Source organism: Meleagris gallopavo, chromosome 31 (genome assembly GCF_905368555.1).
Source record: "Meleagris gallopavo chromosome 31, MGAL_WU_HG_1.1, whole genome shotgun sequence".
Lineage (NCBI taxonomy): Eukaryota > Metazoa > Chordata > Aves > Galliformes > Phasianidae > Meleagris > Meleagris gallopavo.
In genome coordinates this window covers 1,116,485-1,141,620 of record NC_139434.1, presented here as the reverse complement: position 1 = coordinate 1,141,620, position 25,136 = coordinate 1,116,485, and the positions used below count along the sequence as shown (strand labels likewise).

The 25,136-nt window shown below is 67.5% G+C and overlaps 1 protein-coding gene and 1 long non-coding RNA gene across 2 annotated transcripts; both read left to right on the top strand.

Annotated features, from left to right (window-relative positions):
• The first annotated feature begins 696 nt into the window (after window positions 1-696).
• On the top strand, window positions 697-24,836 carry TNS2 (tensin 2). The gene is made up of 27 exons (XM_085212076.1): window positions 697-883; window positions 1,815-1,923; window positions 3,291-3,328; window positions 4,199-4,237; window positions 4,310-4,348; window positions 5,947-5,996; window positions 8,142-8,295; window positions 9,630-9,680; window positions 10,226-10,348; window positions 11,165-11,229; window positions 12,396-12,479; window positions 13,268-13,374; window positions 13,502-13,562; window positions 13,650-13,716; window positions 15,130-15,253; window positions 15,529-15,594; window positions 15,684-15,794; window positions 15,902-17,199; window positions 17,865-18,108; window positions 18,607-18,855; window positions 18,956-19,084; window positions 20,502-20,594; window positions 21,657-21,734; window positions 21,837-21,976; window positions 24,247-24,359; window positions 24,466-24,495; window positions 24,581-24,836. Exons 1-27 carry the CDS (start codon window positions 821-823, stop codon window positions 24,720-24,722), a joined length of 3,867 nt encoding a protein of 1,288 aa, XP_085068202.1. The 5' UTR covers window positions 697-820; the 3' UTR covers window positions 24,723-24,836.
• On the top strand, window positions 13,723-14,764 carry LOC146542435 (uncharacterized). Its single transcript, XR_014880266.1, has 2 exons — window positions 13,723-14,056; window positions 14,247-14,764. It is a non-coding gene; the product is annotated as an uncharacterized LOC146542435 (long non-coding RNA).
• Window positions 24,837-25,136: the final 300 nt, after the last annotated feature.

Genomic DNA, 25,136 nt, shown 5'->3' with positions numbered 1-25,136 from the left:
GAGGAGAGGTTCGGAGAAAAGACGAAGCGGAGCCAAATCGGCTCCACCACGCGCGGCCCGAATAAGCGGCGGGTTGGGAAGCAGCCGGGAGGCGGCGATTAGCGGTTAATTATCGGTGTCTGAAGGCTCGCAGCTCAGCGCCGGCACCGCCAGCTCTGCCAGCGCGTCCGTGCGGGGCGGGTGGGGGGAATTGACGGCTCCCCTGCAGGAGGACAGGAAGGGAAGTTTGCCTCCACCCGCGGACACGCGCGTTTCCCGGGCTGCGAAATTCCCCTCCGCGGTGCCTTCGTTGAATTTTCACGGACCCCGGGACGAGGAAACGCAGCGATGCGCGGATGAGGCTCCGATGGACCCCGAGAAGCCGGGATGCGAGCGGCGGCTGCGGGTCCGTGATTTACGGGGAGACGGGGGCTGAGAGGCGCTGGGCTCCGTGGGGACGGGGGGGGCGCGGGGGGGGGGACGGTCACGGGTGGGCCGTGTGGGGCAGATCTGTGGGGTTTGGGGTCAGGGCGCCGGGGGTTCCGGGGCGCCCATCTCTGATGTCCCACAGCCCCGCTGGGCGCCCCGTCCCCGCCGCGGGGAAACCCCTGCCCCCCTCGTCTCCGCTCCGACCCCGAAGGGGTTAAACGGCCCCGAAGTCGGGACGGGGGGCGGTGAAGGGGGAGGGGCCGCGCGTGGGTCCGACCCTCCTCCCATTTCCTCCCCCTCGCGGGGGGGGGCACTTCGGACGGGAAACGGCGGCGGCGGGTGGATCGCGGTGTGTGTCCCCCCCCCCCCACCCCGGACAAATCGCCTCCCGAGCGCCGTGCGTGGCAACGCCATGAACCCACGCGGGGCCGTGGGGGGGCTCCTGAGGGTCCTGGGGCGGAGGGAACCTCAGCCGGTACGGGGTGACGGGGGGGGACGTGGAGGGGAGCGTGGGAAGGAGGGGGGGGAGCCCCACGCGGGACGGCATCGGTAGGGCGAGCGTGGGGGGGGCGCGAGGGTGTCACGTGAGGGGGGGCGTAAGGGGGTCCCGCGTCGGAGGTGTGGGTCACGCGTGGGGGTGGCGGAGCGGCGGTGGTGGAAGGGGGGGCCCCACGCGTGGCCGCGCGGACGGGACGACGGTGTGCGTCACACGTGGGGTGGGGACACGAGAGTTTGGGGAGCGGGACGGGGGTGTGGGGGGGTCGGGAGGTGCGGGCGGGGGGGGGGATTCCACGGGGGTTGGGGACGCGTGTCGGGTGAGAGCGCTCCGTGGGGGGGAACGGGGGCACGTCTGGGGTGTGGGACGGTCACGGGTGGGCCGTGGTGGGGCAGATCTGTGGGGTTTGGGGTCAGGAATTCGGGGGGGGGGGGCGGAGCCGCGGGTGAAGTGGGGGTGGCTCACACTTGGGGTCGGGGCTCCCCGGGGGGGGGCGGGGGGGGGGGAGGAGGACGGACACGCGTGGGGTGGGGGGGTCAACATTTGTGGTTGGGGTGTCTCAGCCCCATTGCTGCGATCCCATTTGCGATGCAGCCCCACAGCGGCACAGGGAGAACTGCCCCCCCCCCCACCCCCCCCACCCGTGTCCTCCTGTTTCCCACGCCTGTCCCCCCCCCTTCCCCCCCCCCCCCCCTCTCCGGCCATTTCCTGGGCTGTGTCCGAAGCGCTTCCTGCAGCGGGATGCAGCGCGGGGGGGTCGTGGGTCGGAGACACGGGGGCAGCGGGGAGGGCGTGGGGGGGGGCGTGGGGGGGGGGGGGCGTGGGGGGGGAACATCCCCGAGCGCCGCATCCCCGTCGCGACCCGCCTTCCCACGCTGCCCGTCCGTCCCCCCCCCCCCCCCCCCCGCAGCCCCCCCCGGCGCCGCCCCACACCTTCCAGGAGAAATCGTTCCGGAAGAGGTCGCGATATTGCGCCGTCTGTCGGGACAGCGTGGGCGCCCATGGGCTGCTCTGCCGAGGTGACGCAGCGCCCCGTGTCCCCGCTGTCCCTCTGTCCCCGCTGTCCCTCTGTCCCCGTGTCCCTGCAGCCCCAGCATCTCCATGTCGCCCACGTCCCCAACGTCTCCCTGCCTCCATCCCCACGTCCCCATGTCCGTCGGTCCCCATCCCCCAGTGTCCCCCTGGCCCCAAACCCCGGTGTCCCCACAGCTCCGCAGTCCCGTAAATCCCAACATTCCCACACCCCCACCCCCCATATCCCAACATTCCCACCCCCACCCCCCCATATCCCAACATTCCCACCCCCCACCCCCCATATCCCAACATTCCCACCCCCCACCCCCCATATCCCAACATTCCCACCCCCCACCTCCCCATATCCCAACATTCCCACCCCCCACCCCCCCATATCCCAACATTCCCACCCCCCCACCCCCCCATATCCCAACATTCCCACCCCCCATCCCCCATATCCCAACATTCCCACCCCCCACCCCCCCATATCCCAACATTCCCACCCCCACCCCCCCATATCCCAACATTCCCACCCCCCACCCCCCATATCCCAACATTCCCCCCCCCACGTCCCCATATCCCAACATTCCCACCCCCACCCCCCCATATCCCAACATTCCCACCCCCCACCCCCCCATATCCCAACATTCCCACCCCCCACCCCCCCATATCCCAACATTCCCACCCCCACGTCCCCATATCCCAACATTCCCACCCCCCCATGTCCCCATATCCCAACATTCCCACCCCCCCATATCCCAACATTCCCACCCCCCACCCCCCCATATCCCAACATTCCCACCCCCACCCCCCATATCCCAACATTCCCACCCCCCACCCCCCCATATCCCAACATTCCCACCCCCCCATATCCCAACATTCCCACCCCCCACCTCCCCATATCCCAACATTCCCACCCCCCACCCCCCCATATCCCAACATTCCCACCCCCACCTCCCCATATCCCAACATTCCACCCCCCACGTCCCCATATCCCAACATTTCCACCCCCACCCCCCATATCCCAACATTCCCACCCCCCACCCCCCCATATCCCAACATTCCCCCCCCACGCCCCCATATCCCAACATTCCCACCCCCCCATATCCCAACATTCCCACCCCCCACCCCCCCATATCCCAACATTCCCACCCCACCCCCCCATATCCCAACATTCCCACCCCCCACCCCCCCATATCCCAACATTCCCACCTCCCCATATCCCAGTATTCCCACCCCCCCATATCCCAACATTCCCCCCCCCCCACGTCCCCCCCCCCCCCCCACGTCCTCCTCCTCGCTGCCACCCCCCAGCCGTGGGCTCTGGGGGTGGCGGAGGTGTCACCCCGATGTCCCCGCTGTGTCCCCACAGTCTGTAAGATCGTCTCCCACAAGCGCTGTGAAGCCAAGGTAAGGGCTGGGGGGGGACAAGGGGGGGGGGACACGTGGTGGCCCACAGGGTGACATTTGGTGGCCCCCTCCCTTCTGATGCCCAGAGTCATGGGGACGCGGTTGGGGGGGGGGGGGGGAGGCCCACGTCCCCACGTCTCCATCCGTGTCCCCACGTCCCCATGACGTCCCTCTGTCGTCCCCCCCGCCCCCCCCACCCAGTGCTTGGCTGTGGGCCAGGGGCTGCAGCTGGACGGGGTCCCGCTTATGGGCCTGGGGTCCCGCTTATGGGGCTGGGGTCCCGCTATGGGGCTGGGGTCCCGCTTATGGGGCTGAGGTCCTGCTTATGGGCCTGGGGTCCTGCTTATGGGCCTGGGGGTCCCGCTATGGGGCTGGGGTCCCGCTTATGGGCCTGGGTCCCACTTATGGGCCTGGGGTCCCGCTATGGGGCCTGGGTCCCACTTATGGGCCTGGGGTCCTGCTTTATGGGCCTGGGGTCCCGCTATGGGCCTGGGGTCCCGCTATGGGGCTGGGGTCCCGCTATGGGCCTGGGTCCCACTTATGGGCCTGGGGTCCGCTATGGGGCCTGGGTCCCACTTATGGGCCTGGGGTCCCGCTATGGGGCTGGGGTCCCGCTTATAGGGCTGGGGTCCCGCTTTGGGGCTGGGGTCCCGCTATGGGGCTGGGGTCCCGCTATGGGGCTGGGGTCCCGCTTATGGGGCTGGGGTCCCGCTTGTGGGGCTGGGGTCCCGCTTATGGGGCTGGGGTCCCGCTTATGGGGCTGGGGTCCCGCTTGTGGGGCTGGGGTCCCGCTTATGGGGCTGGGGTCCCGCTATGGGGCTGGGGTCCCACTATGGGGCCAGGTTTTCTCTCTGCTGCTCTGCCCTGCAGGTGACGGCCCCATGCCATCCTCTGCCCCCTCCTGAGCTGGTAAGTTTGGGGCTGGCACCCAGCCCTGCCCCACAGCACCCACAGCAGCCCTGAGCTCTGTGTGCCCCACAGCGGAGGAACACAGCGCCAGCGAGGCATGGAGAGAAGCTGGTGAGGGGGGCAGGGGGGGCTGGGGTGGGAGTGGGGTGGGAGTGGGGTTGGGGTTGGGATGGAGTTGCGTTTGGGGTGGGGTTGGGGTTGGGGTGGAGTTGGGGTGGGTTGGGTTTGGGGTTGGGGCGGGTTGGGTTTGGAGTGGGTTTGGGGTGGGGTTGGGGTGGGTTGGGTTTGGGGTTGGGGTGGTTGGGTTTGGGGTGGGTTTGGGGTGGGGTTGGGGTGGGGTTGGGGTGGGTTGGGGTTGGGGTTGGGATGGGTTGGGTTTGGAGTGGGGTTGGGGTGGGGTTGGGGTGGGTTGGGTTTGGGGTGGGGGTGGGGTGGGGTTGGGGTGGGTTGGGGTTGGGGTGGGGTGGTGGTGGGGTTGGGGTTGGGGCGAGTTGGGTTTGGGGTGCGGTTGGGGTGGGTTGGGGTTGGGGTGGGGTGGGTTTGGGGTTGGGTTTGGGGTTGGGATGGGGTGGTTTGGGGTTGGGGTGGGGTGGGTTGGGTTTGGGGTTGGGGTGGGGTGGGTTGGGTTTGGGGTTGGGGTTGGGGTGGGGTTGGGTTTGGGGTTGGGTTGGGTTGGGGTTGGGATGGGTTGGGTTTGGGGTGGGGTTGGGGTGGGGTTGGGTTTGGGTTTGGGGTTGGGGTGGGGTTGGGTTTGGGGTTGGGTTGGGTTGGGGTTGGGATGGGTTGGGTTTGGGGTGGGGTTGGGGTGGGATTGGGTTTGGGTTTGGGGTTGGGGTGGGGTTGGGTTTGGGGTTGGGTTGGGTTGGGGTTGGGATGGGTTGGGTTTGGGTTTGGGGTTGGGGTGGGGTGGGTTGGGTTTGGGGTTGGGGTGGGGTTGGGTTTGGGGTTGGGTTGGGTTGGGGTGGGATGGGTTGGGTTTGGGGTGGGGTTGGGGTGGGTTGGGTTTGGGGTTGGGGTGGGGTGGGTTGGGTTTGGGGTGGGTTGGGTTTGGGGTTGGGGTGGGGTTGGGGTGGGTTGGGTTTGGGGTGGGGTTGGGATGGGGTGGGTTTGGGGTTGGGGTTGGTTGGGTTTGGGGTTGGGGTGGGTTTGGGGTTGGGGCGGGTTGGGTTTGGGGTTGGGGCGGGTTGGGTTTGGGGTGGGGTTGGGGTGGGGTGGGGTTGGGTTTGGGGTTGGGGTGGGGTTGGGTTTGGGGTTGGGGTTGGTTGGGTTGGGTTGGGGTTGGGGTGGGTTGGGTTTGGGTTGGGTGGGTTGGGTTTGGGGTTGAGGTGGGGTTGGGTTTGGGGTGGGGTGGGTTGGGTTGGGGTTGGGTGGGAGATGGGTTGGGGTTGGGGTTGGGGTGGGTTGGGGTTGGGGTGGGGTTGGGGTGGGTTGGGTTTGGGGTTGGGATGGGGTGGTTTTGGGGTTGGGTGGGGTTGGGTTTGGGGTTGGGGTGGGTTGGGTTTGGGGTTGGGATGGGTTGGGGTTTGGGGGGGTTTGGGGTTGGGATGGGGTGGTTTTGGGGGTTGGGTTTGGGGTTGGGTTTGGGGTTGGGATGGGGGTGGTTTTGGGGTTGGGGGGGTTGGGTTTGGGGTTGGGGGGCGGGTTGGGTTTGGGGTTGGGGTGGGGTGGGTTTGGGGTCGCGCTGTGGGCTGAGCTCTGTGTGCCCCCAGGACGGCGCCCCGCAGCTCAGCGCCCTCCGGCAGCACCGCTCCCTGCCCAGGTGCCGGGGGGGTTGGGGGCTGTGGGCTCCGCGCCGCCGTCCCTCTCAATGTCCCTCGGTCCCCATCGCGGGTCCCCACGTCCCCCGCCCCCAGCATGGAGCTGGACTCCGTGTCCCTGCAACCCCATAACCTCGTGACCCCGCGACCCCACGTACATCCTCTGTGACCCCATAAATACCCCCATGACCCCACAAATACCCCCATGACCCCATAAATACCCCCATGACCCCATAAATACCCCCATGACCCCACAAATACCCCCATGACCCCATAAATACCCCCATGACCACACAAATACCCCCATGACCCCATAAATACCCCCATGACCCCACAAATACCCCCTTGACCCCAGATATACCCCTATGACCCCACACATCCCTCCACAACCCCATGCATCCCCCCATGACCCCATAAATACCCCATGACCCCACAAATACCCCCTTGACCCCAGATATACCCCTGTGGCCCCACACATTCCTCCACGACCCCATACATCCCTCCATGACCCCACCTCTACCCCACAAATACTCTCTTGACCCCAGACATCCCCCCATGACCCCAAAAATACCCCCATGACCCCAGATATACCCCTATGACCCCACACATCCCCCCATGACCTCACAAATACCCCCATGACCCCACAAATACCCCCATGACCCCACAAATACCCCACAAATACCCCCATGACCCCCCTGCCCCCCATGACCCCACAAATACCCCTTTGACCCCAGATACACCCCTATGACCCCACACATCCCTCCACGACCCCAAACATCTCTCCATGACCCCACACATCCCCCCAGGACTCCCCCTGCCCCCCATGACCCCGCAAATACTCTCTTGACCCCACACATCCCCCCATGATCCCACAAATACCCCCATGACCCCACAAATACCCCCATGACCCCAGATATACCCCTATGGCCCCACACATTCCTCCACGACCCCATACATCCCTCCATGACCCCACCTCTACCCCCACAAATACCCCTATGACCCCACAAATACTCTCTTGACCCCACACATCCCCCCATGACCCCACGCATCTCCCTACGACCCCACCTCTACCCCCACAAATACCCCCATGACCCCATAAATACCCCCATGACCCCACAAATACCCCATGACCCCCCCAGCCCCCCATGACCCCACAAATACTCCCTTGACCCCACAAATACCCCCATGACCCCACAATACCCCCATGACCCCATAAATACCCCCATGACCCCACAAATACCCCCATGACCCCCCAGCCCCCCATGACCCCACAAATACCCCCATGACCCCACAAATACCCCCATGACCCCATAAATACCCCCATGACCCCCCAGCCCCCATGACCCCACACATCCCCCCATGACCCCACAAATACCCCCATGACCCCATAAATACCCCCATGACCCCACAAATACCCCCATGACCCCCCTGCCCCCATGACCCCACAAATACCCCCATGACCCCCCTGCCCCCATGACCCCACAAATACCCTCATGACCCCACACATACCCCCATGACCCCACAAATACCCCCATGACCCCATAAATACCCCCATGACCCCACAAATACCCCCATGACCCCCTAGCCCCCCATGACCCCACAAATACCCCATGACCCCACAAATACCCCCATGACCCCCCTGCCCCCCATGACCCCACACATCCCCCATGACCCCACAAATACCCCCATGACCCCATAAACCCCCATGACCCCACAAATACCCCCATGACCCCATAAATACCCCCTTGACCCCATAAATACCCCCATGACCCAGAAATACCCCCGTAAATACCCCATAAATACCCCTATGACCCCACAAATACCCCCTTGACCCCACACATCCCCCCATGACCCCATAAATACCCCCATGACCCCACAAATACCCCCATGACCCCCCAGCCCCCCACGACCCCATACATCCCTCCATGACCCCACAAATACCCCCATGACCCCCCAGACCCCCATGACCCCACACATCCCCCCATGACCCCATAAATACCCCCATGACCCCACATACCCCCATGGCCCCACAAATACCCCCATGACCCCATAAATACCCCCATGACCCCACACATACCCCCATGACCCCATAAATACCCCCGCCCCCCCCCATCCCCCCACAACCCCGTGACCCCCCCCCCCCCCAGGCCGCCCCCCCCGCCGCCCCCCGCGGAGCTGAGCTACGTGACGGAGCGGATCATCGCCGTGCGCTTCCCGGGGGGCGGCGACGAGCGGCTCTTCAGCGGCCACCTCCGAGATGTGGCAGCGCTGCTGAGAGCCAGGCATCGCGATGGGTACACGGTGAGGGGGGGCACGTGGGGACACGGGGAGGGGGGCGTGGGGACATGGGACACGGGGACACGGTGAGGGGGCGTGGGGACATGGGGACATGGGGACACGGGGAGGGGGGCACGGGGACATGGGGAGGGGGGGACATGGGGACACGGGGAGGGGGGCGTGGGGACATGGGGACACGGTGAGGGGGGCGTGGGGACATGGGGACACGGGGAGGGGGGCGTGGGGACACGGGGACACAGGGACATGGGGACACGGAGAGGGGTGACGTGGGGACACGGGGACATGGGGACACAGAGAGGGGGGGACGTGGGGACACGGGGAGGGGGGGCGTGGGGACATGGGGACACGGGGAGGGGGGACACGGGGACACGGGGAGGGGGGGACGTGGGGACACGGGGAGGGGGGACGTGGGGACACGGGGACAAGGGGAGGGGGGGACGTGGGGACACGGGGAGGGGGGGGCGTGGGGACATGGGGACATGAGGGGGGGACACGGGGACACGGGGACACGGGGAGGGGGGGACGTGGGGACAGGGGGACACGGTGAGGGAGGGGCGTGGGGACACAGGTACACGGGGACACGGGGACATGGGGAGGTGGAGATGGGAAGGTGGGGACGTGGGGGATGGGGGAAGATGGGGACGGGGTGTGGGGTCAGCACTGCGATGGAGTGGGGGCAGAACAGAGCATCTGTGGGGTCTGGGTGTGGGGTCCTTGGGGGGACGGAGATGGGACACCTGGGGACGGGACTTAGGGATGGGGAAGCCGGGGGGGAGACGGGGACGGGACGTGGGGTCCTTGGGGACGGGAATGGGGACGTGGGGACAGAGTGGGGACAGGACGTGGGGTTACGTAGGGACAAAGGAGGGGGAGGTGGGGGCTGGAGGTGGGGCAGTGCCTGGGGTCCTTGGGGGGGGGGCAGCACAGGGGGTCCTTGGGGGGGGGGCAGCACAGGGGGTCCTTGGGGGGGGCAGCACTTGGGGTCCTTGGGGGGGGGCAGCACAGGGGGTCCTTGGGGGGGGGCAGCACTTGGGGTCCTTGGGGGGGGGGCAGCGCTTGGGGTCCTTGGGGGGGGGGCAGCGCTTGGGGTCCTTGGGGGGGGGCAGCACAGGGGGTCCTTGGGGGGGGGGCAGCACTTGGGGTCCTTGGGGGGGGGGGCAGCGCTTGGGGTCCTTGGGGGGGGGCAGCGCTTGGGGTCCTTGGGGGGGGGCAGCACAGGGGGTCCTTGGGGGGGGGGCAGCACAGGGGGTCCTTGGGGGGGGGTCTGACAGGGGGTCCTTGGGGGGGGGCAGCACAGGGGGTCCTTGGGGCTGATGCTGAGCATCTCCTCATCGCAGCTCTTCAACCTCTCGGAGAAGCGGCACGACCTCAACCGTCTGCACCCCGCGGTCAGCACAGGGGGGGGGGGGGGGGTCAAAGGGGGGGGGTCGTGGCCGCGTGGGGGCGGGGGCTCGGGAACGGGACCGCGGGGGGCGGGGTCACACGGGGCTGAGGTGCGGGGATCCAGCGGGGGCGGGATGTGGGGGTCTGAGGGGGGGTCGGGGTCTGAGGGGGGGTCGGGGTCTGAGGGGGGTCCGGGTCGGGGGTCGGGGGTCGGGGTCTGAGGGGGGTCGGGGTCTGAGGGGGGTTTGGGGTCTGAGGGGGGTCGGGGTCGGGGGTCGGGGTCTGAGGGGGGTCGGGGTCAGGGGGGGGTCGGGGTCTGAGGGGGGGTCGGGGGTCTGAGGGGGGTCCGGGTCGGGGGTCGGGGTCTGAGGGGGGTCGGGGGTCTGAGGGGGGTCGGGGTCGGCGGTTGGGGTCGGGGTCTGAGGGGGGGTCGGGGTCTGAGGGGGGTCGGGGTCTGAGGGGGGGTCGGGGTCTGAGGGGGGTCGGGGTCCGAGGGGGGGTCGGGGTCTGAGGGGGGTCGGGGTCGGGGTGACGCCGTGGCTGCCCGCAGGTGCAGGAGTTCGGCTGGCCGGATCTGCTGGCCCCCCCCCTGGACACCCTGTGCGCCATCTGCAAAGCGTTGGAGCGCTGCCTGCGGGCGCTGCCCCCCCGTGTGGCCGTGCTGCACTGCAGGGTGGGCGGGGGGTCGTGGGGTTTGGGGGGGTTGTGGGGGTTGGAGGGGTTGTGGGGTTGGGGGGTTTGGGGGGGTCGTGGGGTTGGGGGGGTCGTGGGGTTTGGGGGGTCGTGAGGTCTGGGGGGGTGGTGGTGGGGGTCGTGGGGTTTGGGGGGTTGTGGGGTTGGGGGGTGTGGGGTTTGGGGGGTCGTGGGGTTTGGGGGGGTGGTCGTGGGGTTTGGGTTGTCGTGGGGTTGGGGGGGTCGTGGGGTTTGGGGGGGTCGTGGGGTCACGGGGGGTGTTTGTGGGATTTGGGGGGGTGGCCATAGGGCTTGGAGGGGTGGTCGTGGGGTTTGGGGGGGGGGTCATGGGGTCATGAGGTGGTTCTGGGGTTTGAGGGGTGGTTGTGGGGTTTGGAGGGGCGGTCATGGGGTCATGGGGTTGTGGGGTTTGGGGGGGGTCATGGGGTGGTTGTGGGGTTTGGGGGGGGGTCATGAGGTGGTTGTGGGGTTTGGGGGGGGGTCATGGGGTCATGGCGTGGTTCTGGGGTTTAGGGGGGGTCATGGGGTGTTTGTGGGGTTTGGGGGGGGCCGTGGGGTCATGGGGTGGTTGCGGGGTTTGGGGGGGGGTCATGGGGTCATGGGGTGGTTGTGGGGTTTGGGGGGAGGTCATGGGGTGGTTGTGGGGTTTGGGGGGTGGCCGTGGGGTCGGGGCTGTTTGTGGGGTTGGGGAGATTATAGGGCATCGGGGTCGTGGGGTCTCGGGATGGGGGGCTGTAGGGTCAGTGGGGGTTGTAAGGGGGGGGGGCTGAGGAGTGCTGCCCCCCAACTCCCTCAGGGCAACAGGGGGAAGGTGGGCGTCGTGGTGGCGGCTTACCTGCATTACAGCCGCGTCTGCGCCAGGTAGGGGGGGGCTGTGGGGTGGCACTGCAGGGGGGGGGGGGGCTACGGGTTGGGATGGGGGATCTACGAGGTGTGGGGTGGGGAAGGTGGGGTAATGGGGAGATTATGGGGGAGGTGTCGGTGGGGGGGTTGTGAGGAGTTCTGGGGGTGGGGGAGGTGTTGGGACGGTTGTGGGGTGTGGGGGCTACGGGAGGCTGCGGCTTAGGGGGGGTGGGGGTGTTTGGGGAGAGCGCTGGGCAACGGGCTGTCGGGATCTGTGGGGCTGCGGGGATCTGTGGGGCTGCGGGGATCTGTGGGGCTGCAGGGGGTTACAGGATCTGTGGGGCTGCGGGGGGTTGTGGGATCTGTGGGGCTGCCGGGATCTGTGGGGCTGCCGGGATCTGTGGGGCTATAGCGGGTTACAGGATCTGTGGGGCTGCCGGGGGTTGTGGGATCTGTGGGGCTGCGGGGATCTGTGGGGGGTTACAGGATCTGTGGGGCTGTGGGGGGTTGTGGGATCTGTAGGGCTGCGGGGATCTGTGGGGCTGCCGAGGGTTGTGGGATCTGTGGGGCTGCGGGGATCTGTGGGGCTGCGGGGATCTATGGGGCTATAGGGGGTTACAGGATCTGTGGGGCTGTGGGGGGTTGTGGGATCTGTGGGGCTGCGGGGATCTGTGGGGCTGCGGGGGGTTGTGGGATGTGTGGGGCTGCCGAGATCTGTGGGGCTGCGGGGATCTGTGGGGCTGTGGGGGGTTGTGGGATGTGTGGGGCTGCCGAGATCTGTGGGGCTGCGGGGATCTATGGGGCTGCGGGGGGTTGTGGGATGTGTGGGGCTGCCGGGGATTAGAGGATCTGTGGGGCTGCGGGGATCTGTGGGGCTGTGGGGCTGTGGGGATCTGTGGGGCTGTGGGGGGTTGTGGGGCTGCGGGGATCTGTGGGGCTGTGGGGATCTGTGGGGCTGTGGGGGGTTGTGGGATCTGTGGGGCTGCGGGGATCTGTGGGGCTGTGGGGATCTGTGGGGCTGCGGGGATCTGTGGGGCTGTGGGGGGTTGTGGGATCTGTGGGGCTGCGGGGATCTGTGGGGCTGTGGGGATCTGTGGGGCTGTGGGGGGGTTGTTGCGGGGATCTGTGGGGCTGTGGGGATTAGAGGATCTGTGGGGCCCAGCGGGGCTGTGCTGACCCCGCAGTGCGGAGCAGGCTTTGGGCACAGCCACCATGCAGCAGTTCTGCGAAGAGAGAGTGGGGGGGGACGTGCAGCCATCCCAGCGCAGGTAGGGGGGTGGGGGGGAGGTGGGGGTGGGATTTGGGGCTGGGTTGTGGTCTGTGGGGTTTGGGGGTGGGATTTGGGGCTGGGTTGTGGTCTGTGGGGTTTGGGGGTGGGATTGTGGGTTTGGTGGTGGTCTGTGGGGTTTGGGGGTGGGATTTGGGGGAGGGTTGTGGTCTGTGGGGTTTGGGGGTCTGTGGGGCTGGGTTGTGGTCTGTGGGGTTTGGGGGTCTGTGGGGCTGGGTTGTGGTCTGTGGGGTTTCGGGGTGGGATTTGGGGCTGGGTTGTGGTCTGTGGGGTTTGGGGGTGGGATTTGGGGCTGGGTTGTGGTCTGTGGGGTTTGGGGGTAGGATTTGGGGCTGGGTTGTGGGCTGTGGGGTTTGGGGGGGGATTTGGGGCTGGGTTGTGGTCTGTGGGGTTTGGGGGTGGGATTTGGGGCTGGGTTGTGGTCTGTGGGGTTTGGGGGTGGGATTTGGGGCTGGGTTGTGGTCTGTGGGGTTTGGGGGTGGGATTTGGGGCTGGGTTGTGGTCTGTGGGGTTTGGGGTGGGATTTGGGGCTGGGTTGTGGTCTGTGGGGTTTGGGGGGGATTTGGGGCTGGGTTGTGGTCTGTGGGGTTTGGGGGTGGGATTTGGGGCTGGGTTGTGGTCTGTTGGGTTTGGGGTGGATTTGGGGCTGGGTTGTGGTCTGTGGGTTTTGGGGGCGGGATTTGGGGCCGTGTTTGTGAGCCGTGGGGCTGCGTGCGGTTTGCGGCGCAGACGCTTGGGGGCGCTGTGCTGACGCGGGCGCTGCCCCAGGTACACGACGTTCTTCGGGGCGCTGCTGTCGGGCGCCGCGCGGGTCAACAGCCGCCCCGTCTTCCTGCACCACGTCCTGCTGCCGCCCCTGCCCCTCTTCCAGCCCGGTGAGCCCCCCGACCCCAAACCCCGACCCCAAACGTCTCCGACGGGAACCCGAATCCCCCATCCCCCATCCCAACCCCCCCCCCCCAACCTCCCCTCCCCATCCTCACCTCCTGCCCCCCCCCCCAGACTTCCAGCCGTTCCTGAAGCTGTACCAGGCGCTGCAGTTGGTTCACACCTCGGGCGTTTAGTGAGTGCCCCCCCCCCCCCAGCCCCTCATCCCCCCGATCCCCGTCCCATCTGAGCTCCCTCAAACCTGACCCCCCCCCCCCCCCAGCTCCCCTGGCCCACGGAGCGTCTGCATCAGCCTGGAGCCCGCGCTGCTGCTGAAAGGCGACGTCCTGGTGAGTGTGCGAGGGGTGAGCGTGCAAGGAGGAGTGCAAAAGGTGCACAACAAGGGAGTGCAATGGGGGGAGCAGTCCCTGCGGGGCACTGCATGTCTGACTCGTGTGACGTGTGCCACGTGTGGGCCAGGCGTGGGCCAGGCGTGTGACACGTGTGGTGTGTGCCAGGTGTGTGACATGTGTGTGCCAGGTGTGTGACACATATGTGCCATATGTGATGTGTGCCAGGTGTGTGCCAGGTGTGTGACACGTGTGCTGTGTGCCAGGTGTGTAACATGTGTGGTGTGTGCCAGGTGTGTGACATATGTGCCATATGTGATGTGTGCCAGGTGTGTGCCAGGTGTGTGACACGTGTGCTGTGTGCCAGGTGTGTAACATGTGTGTGCCATATGTGATGTGTGCCAGGCATGGGCCAGGCGTGTGATACATGTGCTGTGTGCCAGGTGTGTGACACGTGTGGTGTGTGCCAGGTGCGTGACACATATGTGCCGTATGTGATGTGTGCCAGGCGTGTGCCAGGTGTGTGCCAGGTGTGTGCCACATGCGATGTGTGCCAGGCCTGTGACACATGTGACACGTGTGTGCCCAGGCGTGTGACACGTGTGCTGTGTGCCAGGTGTGACACACGCACACACACTCTCGTACACACACATGTACACACACACACACGTGTACACACACACTCACATTCACGCACACACACGTGTATGCACACACACGCACACTCACATGCACACACGTGTACACACACACACGCACACACACACACACGTGTACACACACACACACACGCACACTCACACGCACACACGTGTACACACACGCACACACACACACACGTGTACACACACACACACGCACACACGTGTACACACACACACACACGTGTACACACACACACACGTACACACACACACGCACACACGTGTACACACACACACACACACACGTGTACACACTCCCGCTCACACTCGTGTACACACACACACACACGCACACACGTGTACACACACACACACACATGTACACACACACACGCACACACACACACGTGTACACACACACACACACGTGTACACACACACACGTGTACACACACACACACACGTGTACACACACGCACACACACGTGTACACACACACACACACGTGCACACACACACACACACGTGTACACACACACAACACACACACGCACACACGTGTACACACACACACCACACACGTGTACACACACACACACACACACGTGTACACACACACACACACACGTGTACACACACACACACACACGTGTACACACACACACACACACACACACACACGTGTACACACACACACACACACACACACGCACACTCACGCACACACGCGTACACACTCCCGCTCACACTCACGCACACACGTGTGCAGGTGCAGTGCTACCAGCGCTGGGGTCCCGGCCGGCGCTCCGTGTTCCGCGCGCAGTTCCACACGGGGGCGCTGCAGGGGGAGCGGCTGCGGCTCGGCAAGGAGGAGCTGGACCTGGCGTGTGGGGGTGGGGGCACCGCGGGGTCACGGGGGGTCGTTGGGTCAGCGGGGGTCGGCGGGGTCCGTGGGGGGCTATGGGGGGTCGGGGGGTCGTGGGGGTCGGGGGCCGATCGGCGGTTGGTGGTTTGGGGGTCGGAGGGCGTGGGCGGGTCGGGGGGGGGGGGGGCGTCCCGTTGATCCTGGGGGTCCGTGGGGGTGGGACTCGGTGGGCGGGGGTCCCGGTGCGGGCTGGGGGTTCGCCCCCCCCCCATTTCCTACCCCCCCCCCCCCCCTTCCCCCCAGATGAGCGCTTCCCCCCCGACGCCGACGTGGAGTTCGTGTTCTCCTCCGGTCCCGACAAGGTGGAAGGTGAGGGGGGGCGACCCCGCGGCCCATAATAACCCCGTAACCCCCCCCCCCATGAACCCCCCGCCCCACACCCACAATTCCCCCCCCAGGCTGGGTCCCCCCCCGCGACGCCGTCTGTGTGGATCTGTGCACGTGGGACCCCGCGGTGCGGCGCGATTCCTTCCAGGGCTTCAATGCGCGCCACCAGGACAGCAGCGACGGTGGGGGGGGGCGGGCGGGGGGCGCAGCTCCGCGGGACCCCGCCCCCAAAGGACCCCGACCCACCGGGGTCCGTCCCGCCCCCCCTAAAGGCGCCGTGTTCCCGCAGACCTGACGCAGATCGGGGGGCTGCAGGACGAGAAGCTCCTCGTGCGGGACGGGGGGGCACCGTGGGAACCGGACCCCCCCACGGCCGAACGTCTGAGCCCCCCCGGGCGGCCCCCCCTTCCCACAGCCACAGAGCGCTGGGAGCTGGAGCAGCTGCTGGGGGGCTGTGGGCTGGGGGGGGGGCAGGAGGAGAGCCCCCCCGGTGCCCCGCAGGGAACCCCCGTGCCCCATAGCGGCTCCATGCCCCATAGCGGCTCCATGCCCCATAGCGACCCCGTGCCCCATAGCGGCTCCGTGCCCCATAGCGGCTCCGTGCCCCATAGCGGCTCCGTGCCCCATAGCGGCCCCGTGCCCCATAGCAGCTCCGTGCCCCATAGCGGCTCCATGCCCCATAGCGGCCCCGTGCCCCATAGCAGCTCCGTGCCCCACAGCGACCCTGTGCCCCATAGCAGTTCCGTACCCCATAGCGGCCCCATGCCCCATAGCAGCTCCGTGCCCCATAGCAGCCCCATGCCCCATAGCAGCTCCGTGCCCCATAGTGACACTGTGCCCCATAGCGGTCCCATGCCCCATAGTGGCCCTGTGCCCCATAGCGGCCCCACGCTCCATAGCGACCCCACGCTCCATAGCGACCCCGTGCCCCATAGCAGCCCTGTGCCCCATAGCAGCCCCATGCTCCATAGTGGCCCCGTGCCCCATAGCGGCCCCATGCCCCATAGCAGCCCTGCGCCCCACAGAGACCCAGTGCCCTACAGCACCGCGGCACCACATAGAGGTTCTGTGCCCTATAGAGATCCCTCTCCCCATAGCGGCCCCATATCTCATAGCACCGCAGCATCCTATGGCACCACGGTGCCCCATAGCGGCCCTGTCCCCCATAGGGACCCTCGTAACGCTGCGGGATCCTATGGCACTCTGGCACCCCATAGGGACCCCGTGCCCCATAGCTGCCCCGTGCACCGTAGCGCCTCAGCACCCTATAGCACAGTGCCGCCCCGTAGTGGCCCCGTGCCCCACAGCTGCTTTGTGCCCTATAGTGCCCTGCCCCCCCATGGTGATCCTGTGCCCCATAGCGCTGCCCCACCCTGTTGCTCTCTGGAGCCCTATAGCACCCCGCCGCCCCACAGCCACTCAGTGCCTCACAGTGCCACAGCACCCCACAGCAGCCCCACAGCCTACAGTGCCCCATCCACGCCCCACAGCCCCCCAATATCCTACAGCCCCCCGCATCCTACAGCCCTCCCACACCTTACAGCCCCTCCCCACCCTATAGCACCCCGACACCCTATAGCACCCCAATGACCTGCAGCCCCACAGCATCCTACAGCCCCCCGTCTCCCCACAGCCCCTGACACCCTATAGCCCCCTCCCCCCAGCCCCCCAACCTACAGACCCACAGCCTCCTACAGCCCTCCCGTGCCTTACAGTACCCTGACACCCTATAGCAGCACCCAGGTGCCCTATAGCACCCAAAGTGCCTACAGCACTCATGTGCCCCATAGCCCCCCGACACCCCATAGCACCCCATCGCCCTATAGCAGCACTGCGACACCCCATAGCACCCCACCGCCCTATAGCAGCCCATCGCCTCATAGCACACTGACACCCTATAGCACCACTGCGACACCCCATAGCGGCACCTAAGTGCCCCATAGCACCCAAAGTGCCTACAATGCCCCGACACCCCATAGCAGCCCATCGCCCCACAGGAGCACCTCGACGCCCCATAGCACTCAAGTGCCCAATGCCTCCCATAGTGCCTACAATCCCCCGACACCCCATAGCAGCCCATCGCCCTATATCAGCATCGCGACACCCCATAGCAGCCCATCGCCCTATAGCAGCCCATCGCCTCATAGCACACTGACACCCTACAGCAGCACTGCGACACCCCATAGCAGCACCTCAGCGCCCCATAGCGCCTACGTGCCCCATAGCGCCCAAATCCCAACGGCGCCCCATAGCCGTGGCCACGCCCACTTCGGCCACGCCCCCCAGCGCCGGCCCAGCTTGGCCACGCCCCCTCGTTGTCTGTGCCCGGAGGGCGGGGCCGAGGAGGGGGGCGGCGCCGCGCGCAGCGATCGCTGTCCGAAGGGGCGGGGTCTGCGTTGGCCACGCCCCCCTGCCCCCTCTGCGAGCCACGCCCATTCCCCGTGGGACCCCTCCCCAAAATCGTCACCCCAGGGAGCCCCGGAGAGAACGAGGAGGGTGAGTGGGGGGGGGGGTGGTAAGGGGTGATAGGGGGCAGGGGGGGGGGGCACATCCTGGGGGATGGGGGGGGATGGGGGGTGTGAGGGCATCCTGGGTTATGGGGGGGTTATGGGGGTGTGGGGCACTTATGGGGGGGTTATGGGGGGGTTATGGGGGGTGTGGGGCACTTATGGGGGGGTTATGGGGGGGTTATGGGGGGTGTGGGGCACTTATGGGGGGGTTATGGGGGGGTTATGGGGGGTGTGGGGCACTTATGGGGGGGTTATGGGGGTGTGGGGCACTTATGGGGGGGGTCTGATGGGCTGAATTGGGAGCGGGAGCATTTTTAGGGTGCTGGGGGGGTGTTAAAAGGGGGATCGGGGGATGGGGGTTACGGGGGGGTCTGATGAAGGATCGCTGGGGGGCTCTTGTTGGGGGTCTATGGCGGGGGGGTTATGGGGGAGATCAGATGTGTGTGGGGGGGTCACTCGGGACCTTACTGCCCCCCCCCCGCAGAGCCCAGCAGCCCCCAGGACCCCCCCGCTCAGGAGGAGCCCTCCCCCCCCCCCCTCCTCCCCCTCCCTTCCTTCCCCTCCCCCTCCTCTTACTGCACCCCCCCCGCCTTGGGACCCCCCCGAGAGGAGCGCAGCGCCCCGGGGGGGGCCACAACCCCTCCTGGTCCCCCCCCGGCTACGGCGGACCCCCCCACGTTCGCCCAGGACACATCCAGGTTCTGGTACAAACCGGGAATGTCACGGGAGCAAGGTACGGGGGGGGGGGGGGTGAATTAGGGGAGGGTGCGTAATTAGGGGAGGGGGCGTTAATTAGGGACCCCCCCCCCCGTGATGCCGTGCCCCCCCCACAGCCGTGGCGCTGCTGAAGGACTGCGAGCCGGGCGCTTTCCTCATCCGCGACAGCACCTCGTTCAGGGGGGGCTACGGCCTGGCGCTGCGCGTGGCACAGCCCCCCCCCGGCTGCCCCCCGACAGGGAAAGGTAGGGACCCCCCCCCAAAAAAAACCACAATCCATGGAGGGATCCCCGGAGGGCTGAAATCAGCTCGGCCCCCCCCCAGAAATCACAGCCCCCCCCCCTTCAATGCCACCAAATGGGGCTGCCCCGAAGTGTCTGGGATTCCCCCCCCCCCCCAAGTAGATTGCGGCCCCCCCATAAGTTACCACCATACCCCCCCCCCCAAATGACTGAGCAAATCACTGCGACCCCCCCCCCAAATCGCAGCCCTCGATCGTAAGGACCCCCCCCAAAAAAAATCACAGCCTCAATGCCAACAAATTATGTGACCCCCCCCCAAATCACAGCCCTCAATCATAAGGACCCCCCCCAAAAAAATCACAGCATCAATACAACAAATCACTGTGACCCCCCCCCCCCCCAAATCACAGCCCTCAATTATAAGGACCCCCCCCAAAAAAATCACAGCCTCAATACAACAAACCACTGCGACCCCCCCCAAACCACAGCCCTCAATCTTAAGGACCCCCCCCAAAAAAAGTCACAGCCTCAATACAACAAATTATGTGACCCCCCCCCAAATCACAGCCCTCAATCATAAGGACCCCCCCAAAAAAGTCAGCCTCAATACCAACAAATCACTGCGACCCCCCCCAAATCGCAGCCCTCGATCATAAGGACCCCCCCCAAAAAAATCACAGCCTCAATGCCAACAAATTATGTGACCCCCCCAAATCACAGCCCTCAATTGTAAGGACCCCCCCCAAAAAAATCACAGCCTCAATGCCAACAAATTATGTGACCCCCCCAAATCACAGCCCTCGATCGTAAGGACCCCCCCCAAAAAAATCACAGCCTCAATACAACAAATCACTGCGACCCCCCCCAAATCGCAGCCCTCGATCGTAAGGACCCCCCCCAAAAAAAGTCACAGCCTCAATACAACAAATCACTGCGACCCCTCCCCCAAATTGCAGCCCTCAATTGTAAAGACCCCCCCCAAAAAAATCACAGCCTTGATACCAACAAATCACTGCGACCCCCCCCCAAACCACAGCCCTCAATCTTAAGGACCCCCCCCAAAGAAAGTCACAGCCTCAATACAACAAATTATGTGACCCCCCCCAAATCGCAGCCCTCAATCATAAGGACCCCCCCCAAAAAAAGTCACAGCTTCAACACCAACAAATCACTGCAACCCCCCCCCAAATCACAGCCCTCGATCATAAGGACCCCCCCAAAAAAAAGTCACAGCCTCAATACAACAAATCACTGCGACCCCCCCAAACCACAGCCCTCGATTGTAAGGACCCCCCCCAACAAATCACTGCGACCCCCCCATAAGTTACTGAGACACCCATCAATAAAATCCCGTATTGCCCCACATCCCCCACTGCCGACCCCCCCTCACGCCCCCCCCGCCCCATTTCGCCCCCCCCAGGAGACCCCCGCGAGCAGCTCGTCCGCCACTTCCTGATCGAGACGGGACCGCGGGGCGTCAAAATCCGGGGGGGGGCGGAGGAACCGCACTTTGGTGAGGGGGGGGTCCTGGGGAGGGGGGGGGCGACCCGAGGGGATTCGGTCCATAGAATGATGGGGGTCCTGAAGGGGTCGGAGTGGGGGTGTGTGGGGGGGGAGGGGTTGGAGGTCTGGTGGGAGGGGGGGTCCACCGGGGGGGGGTCCACCGGGGGGGGGTCCACGGGGGGGGCGGGGCGACCCGAGGGGATTTGTTCCATAAAATGATGGGGGTCCTGAAGGGCTCGGAGTGGGGGTGTCCGGGGGGGGGGGGGGGTTGGAGGTCTGGTGGGGGGGGGGTCCACCGGGGGGGGTCCACCGGGGGGGGGGTCCACGGGGGGGGTCCACGGGGGGGGGCGAGGCGACCCGGGGGGATTCGGTCCATAAAATGATGGGGGTCCTGAAGGGGTCGGAGTGGGGGTGTCCGGGGGGGGGGGGTTGGAGGTCTGGTGGGAGGGGGGGTCCACGGGGGGGGGCGGGCGACACGAGGGGATTTGTTCCATAAAATGATGGGGGTCCTGAAAGGGGTCGGAGTGGGGGTTTCCCGGGGGGGGGGTTGGAGGTCTGGTGGGGGGGTCCACGGGGGGGGGGGTCCTGGGGGGGGCGGGGCGACCTGAGGGGATTCAGTCCATAAAATGATGGGGGTCCTGAAGGGGTCGGAGTGGGGGTGTCCGGGGGGGGGGGGGGGGTTGGAGGTCTGGTGGGAGGGGGGGTCCACGGGGGGGGGGTCCACGGGGGAGTCCACGGGGGGGGATCCACGGGGGGGGGCGGGGCGACCCGAGGGGATTCGGTCCATAAAATGATGGGGGTCCTGAAGGGGTCGGAGTGGGGGTGTCCGGGGGGGGGGGGGGGGGGGGGGGGTTGGAGGTCTGATGGGAGGGGGGGTCCACCGGGGGGGGTCCACGGGGGGGGGTCCACGGGGGGGGGGGGGAGGGGGTGTGAGTGATGTGGGATTCTGGGGCCGTGGGGAGGAAGGGCTTCTTTTGGGGGGGGGGTCCGTGCGGGGGATCCACGGGTGCGGGATCCGGGGGGCCCCACGGGGGGGTCCGTGGCTGTAGGTGTGGCTGTGCCCCCCCCGCAGGCAGCCTCCCCGCGCTGGTGCTGCAGCACTCCATCCGGCCCATGTCGCTGCCCTGCGTGCTGCGCATCCCCTGCAGCGGTGCGTGTGTGTGCTGGCCCCCCCCGCCCCGTGTGTCGCTCCCCCGGGGGGGGGAACCCCCCCTCATACCCAACCACGGTCTCATCCCGCCCCCCCTTCCAGACCCGCTGCAGGACAGGGGGGGCACCGGGACCCCCAATGTCAGCACTGCCGCTGAGCTGCTGCGTCAGGGAGCAGGTGGGGGGCACAGGGATGGGGGGGTAATGGGATGGGGGGGTAATGGGGGGCAGTGGGATGGGGGGGTAATGGGGGGGCAGAGGGATGGGGGGGTAATGGGGGGCAGAGGGATGGGGGGTGGTGGAATGGGGGGTAATGGGGGGCAGTGGATGGGGGGGTAATGGGATGGGGGGGGTGGAATGGGGGGGTAATGGGGGGCAGTGGGATGGGGGGGTGGTGGAATGGGGGGGCAGTGGGATGATGGGGGGCAATGGGATGGGGGGCGGTGGAATGGGGGGGTAATGGGGGGGCATTGGGATGGGGGGGTGGTGGAATGGGGGGTAATGGGGGGCAGTGGGATGGGGGGGTGGAATGGGGGGGCAGTGGGACGATGGGGGGCAATGGGATGGGGGTGGTGGAATGGTGGGTATCGGGACAGGGGGGCATTGGGACGAGGAGGGTCGTGGGGGGGCATCGGGATGGGGGCGGTGGAACGGGGGGGTAGTGGGACGATGGGGGGCGGTGGGATGGGGGGCTCTGGGGGTGGGCATCGGGAGGGGGGGCGGTGGGACGGGGGCAGTGGGACAATGGGGGTCGTGGGGGGACATTGGGAGGGGGGGGGGATGGGGGGCGGTGGTACGAGGGGAGGCAGTGGGATCGGAGGGTCGGGGGGGGGGCATCGGGTCAGCGGGAGGTCGGACGGGGGGTTCATGGTGGCGTCTGGATGGGGGGCGGTGGGACGAGGGGGGCGCTGGGGGTGGGCGTCGGGATGGGGGGTGATGGAACGGGGGGGGGGCGATGGGGGGCGGTGGGATGGTGGGTTCATGGAGGTGGGCATCGGGAGGGGGGGCGGTGGGGGGGGCATCGGGACAATGGGGGTCGTGGAGACGGGCATTGGATGGGGGGCAGTGGGATGATGGGGGTCGCGGAGAGGGGCATCGGGATGGGGGGGGATGGAACGGGAGGGCAGTGGGACGATGGGGGTCGTGGGGGGACCATGGGAGGGGGGCGGCGGAGAGGGGGGGGTCCCGAGGGTGGGCATCGGGTGCGGGGGCGGTGGGACGACGGGGGTCGCGGAGACGGGCCGCCGACGGTGGGCGGCCGGACGCCGGGGGAGCGGCGGCACGCGAGTGTCGCGCGCGGGCTGACCGACGAGGCGGGGGCGCGGACCGCAGGCTGCACGGCCCCCAACCTGGGCTCGATGCCGACCGAGGCGCTGACGGGCCCCACACGGTGGCGCTGGCCCCAGACCCCGTGCTGCGAGCCCCGCCCCCCCCGCCCTGCACCGCGCACCTCCACAGCTCTCAGCACGCCCTCACGCTGACCGACCGCCCACGCAGCCGCGGGCCAGCCCGAACCCAGCCCCTCCCCCCCCCCTTGCCCCACAGCCCCCCCCACAACCCCCAAGCAGTCCCCACACGCCCCCCTCACAGCCCCACAGCCACCCCCCAGCCCCCCTCAGCCCCACACAGCCCCCCCAGCCCCACACAGCCCCCCCAGCCCCCTTCAGCCCCACACAGCCCCCTCTCAGCCCCACAGCCCCCTCTCAGCCCCACAGCCACCCCCCAGCCCCCCCAGCCCCACACAGCCCCACACAGCCCCCCCCCAATTCTACGCAGCCCCCCCCAGCCCCACAACCCCCCCCCAAAGCCCCACACAGCCCCCCCCAGCCCCACAGCCCACACAAAGCCCCCCCACAGCCCCCCCCAGAGCCCCATACAGCCACACAACCCCCCCAGCCCCACACAGCCCCCTCTCAGCCCCACACAGCCCCCTCTCAGCCCCACAGCCACCCCCCAGTCCCCCTCAGCCCCACACAGTCCCCTCACAGCCCCCCCCCAATTCCACGCAGCCCCCCTCAGCCCCCCCCAGCCCCACAACCCCACACAGCCCCCCTCAGCCCCACACAGCCCCCCCAGCCCCACACAGCCCCCCCTCAGCCCCCCCAACCCCCCCCAGCCCCTCTCAGCCCCACACAGCCCCCCCAACCCCACACAGCCCCCCCTCAGCCCCACACAGCCCCCCCAGCCCCCCTCAGCCCCCACAGCCCCCCAACCCCACACAGCCCCCCTCAGCCCCACACAGCCCCACCCCAGCCCCCTCAGCCCCCCCCAGCCCACACAGCCCCCTCTCAGCCCCACACAGCCCCCCCAGCCCCACACAGCCCCCCCTCAGCCCCACACAGCCCCCCCAACCCCACACAGCCCCCTCAGCCCCACACCCCACACAGCCCCCTCAGCCCCACACAGCCCCCCGCCCCCACAGCCCCACGCAGCCCCCCCCAACCCCACACAGCCCCCTTCCCCAGTCCCCCCCCATCCCGGTGCCGCCCCACACGCAGTCTCACCCCCTCCAGTACCACCATTCTGCCCCCCACCCCCCCGCTGCCCCCCCCCCCAGGCTCTTCTTCCGCCGCCATTACCCCGTGGCCAGCGTCACCTTCTGCAGCACCGACCCCGAGGACCGCAGGTGACAACATGGGGGGGCTGTGGGGGGGTGGGCTGGGGAGCACCCAGTTGTGCCGGGGGGGGGGGGGGAGGGGGGGGCACAGCCTGACTCTGCTCCGTGCACACAGGTGGGCGAATGCGGACGGCACGGCTTCCACGTGAGTAGTGGGGGGGGCACGGGGGGGGCAGCCCCCTCACAGAGGGATCCATCCTTCTGTCATCCCCCGCCCCCCCCCCCCGCAGGATCTTCGGGTTCGTGGCCAAGCAGGCGGGGGGGGCGGGGGGCAACGCGTGTCACCTGTTTGCCGAGCTGGACCCCGAGCAGCCGGCGCGCGCCATCGTCAGCTTCATCACCAAGGTGATGCTGCGCGCCCCCCCCCGCTGAACGAAGCCCCCCCCCCCGGATGGAACAGCGCCTGACGGGGGGGGCACCACACTGAGGGGGCACCACACTGGGGGGGCACCACATTGGGGGGGCACCACACTGGGGGAGGTCGTCACTACGTGGGGAAAGCGGTGGGGGGGGGGGGGGGGCAGCATCTTTAAATGGGAGCTGTGTTATGTTGGGAGGGGGCAGCACTCCTCTGGGGGGGGGAGGGGGGGGCAGCCCTCCTGCACGAGCAAGCCTTATGGGGGGGGGGGGGGGAAGCCCCCCGAGAGGGGTCAGGGTTATCAGTGGGGAGGACAGCGATATGGAACCTTGCTGGGGGGGGGGGCAGCACGGCGGGGGGGGCACAGAGGCAGCCTCTGTCTGCAGCAAAGGAGCGACAGCAGCTGTTCCAATATAGAGATGTTTTAT

Coding starts and splice junctions, on each gene's coding strand:
- TNS2 (XM_085212076.1), top strand. CDS start 821: ATGAACCCACGCGGGGCCGTGGGGGGGCTCCTGAGGGTCCTGGGGCGG. Junction 13,717..15,129: donor TGCTGAAAGGCGACGTCCTG/GTGAGTGTGCGA, acceptor ACACGTGTGCAG/GTGCAGTGCTACCAGCGCTG. Junction 18,109..18,606: donor CCCCGGAGAGAACGAGGAGG/GTGAGTGGGGGG, acceptor CCCCCCCCGCAG/AGCCCAGCAGCCCCCAGGAC.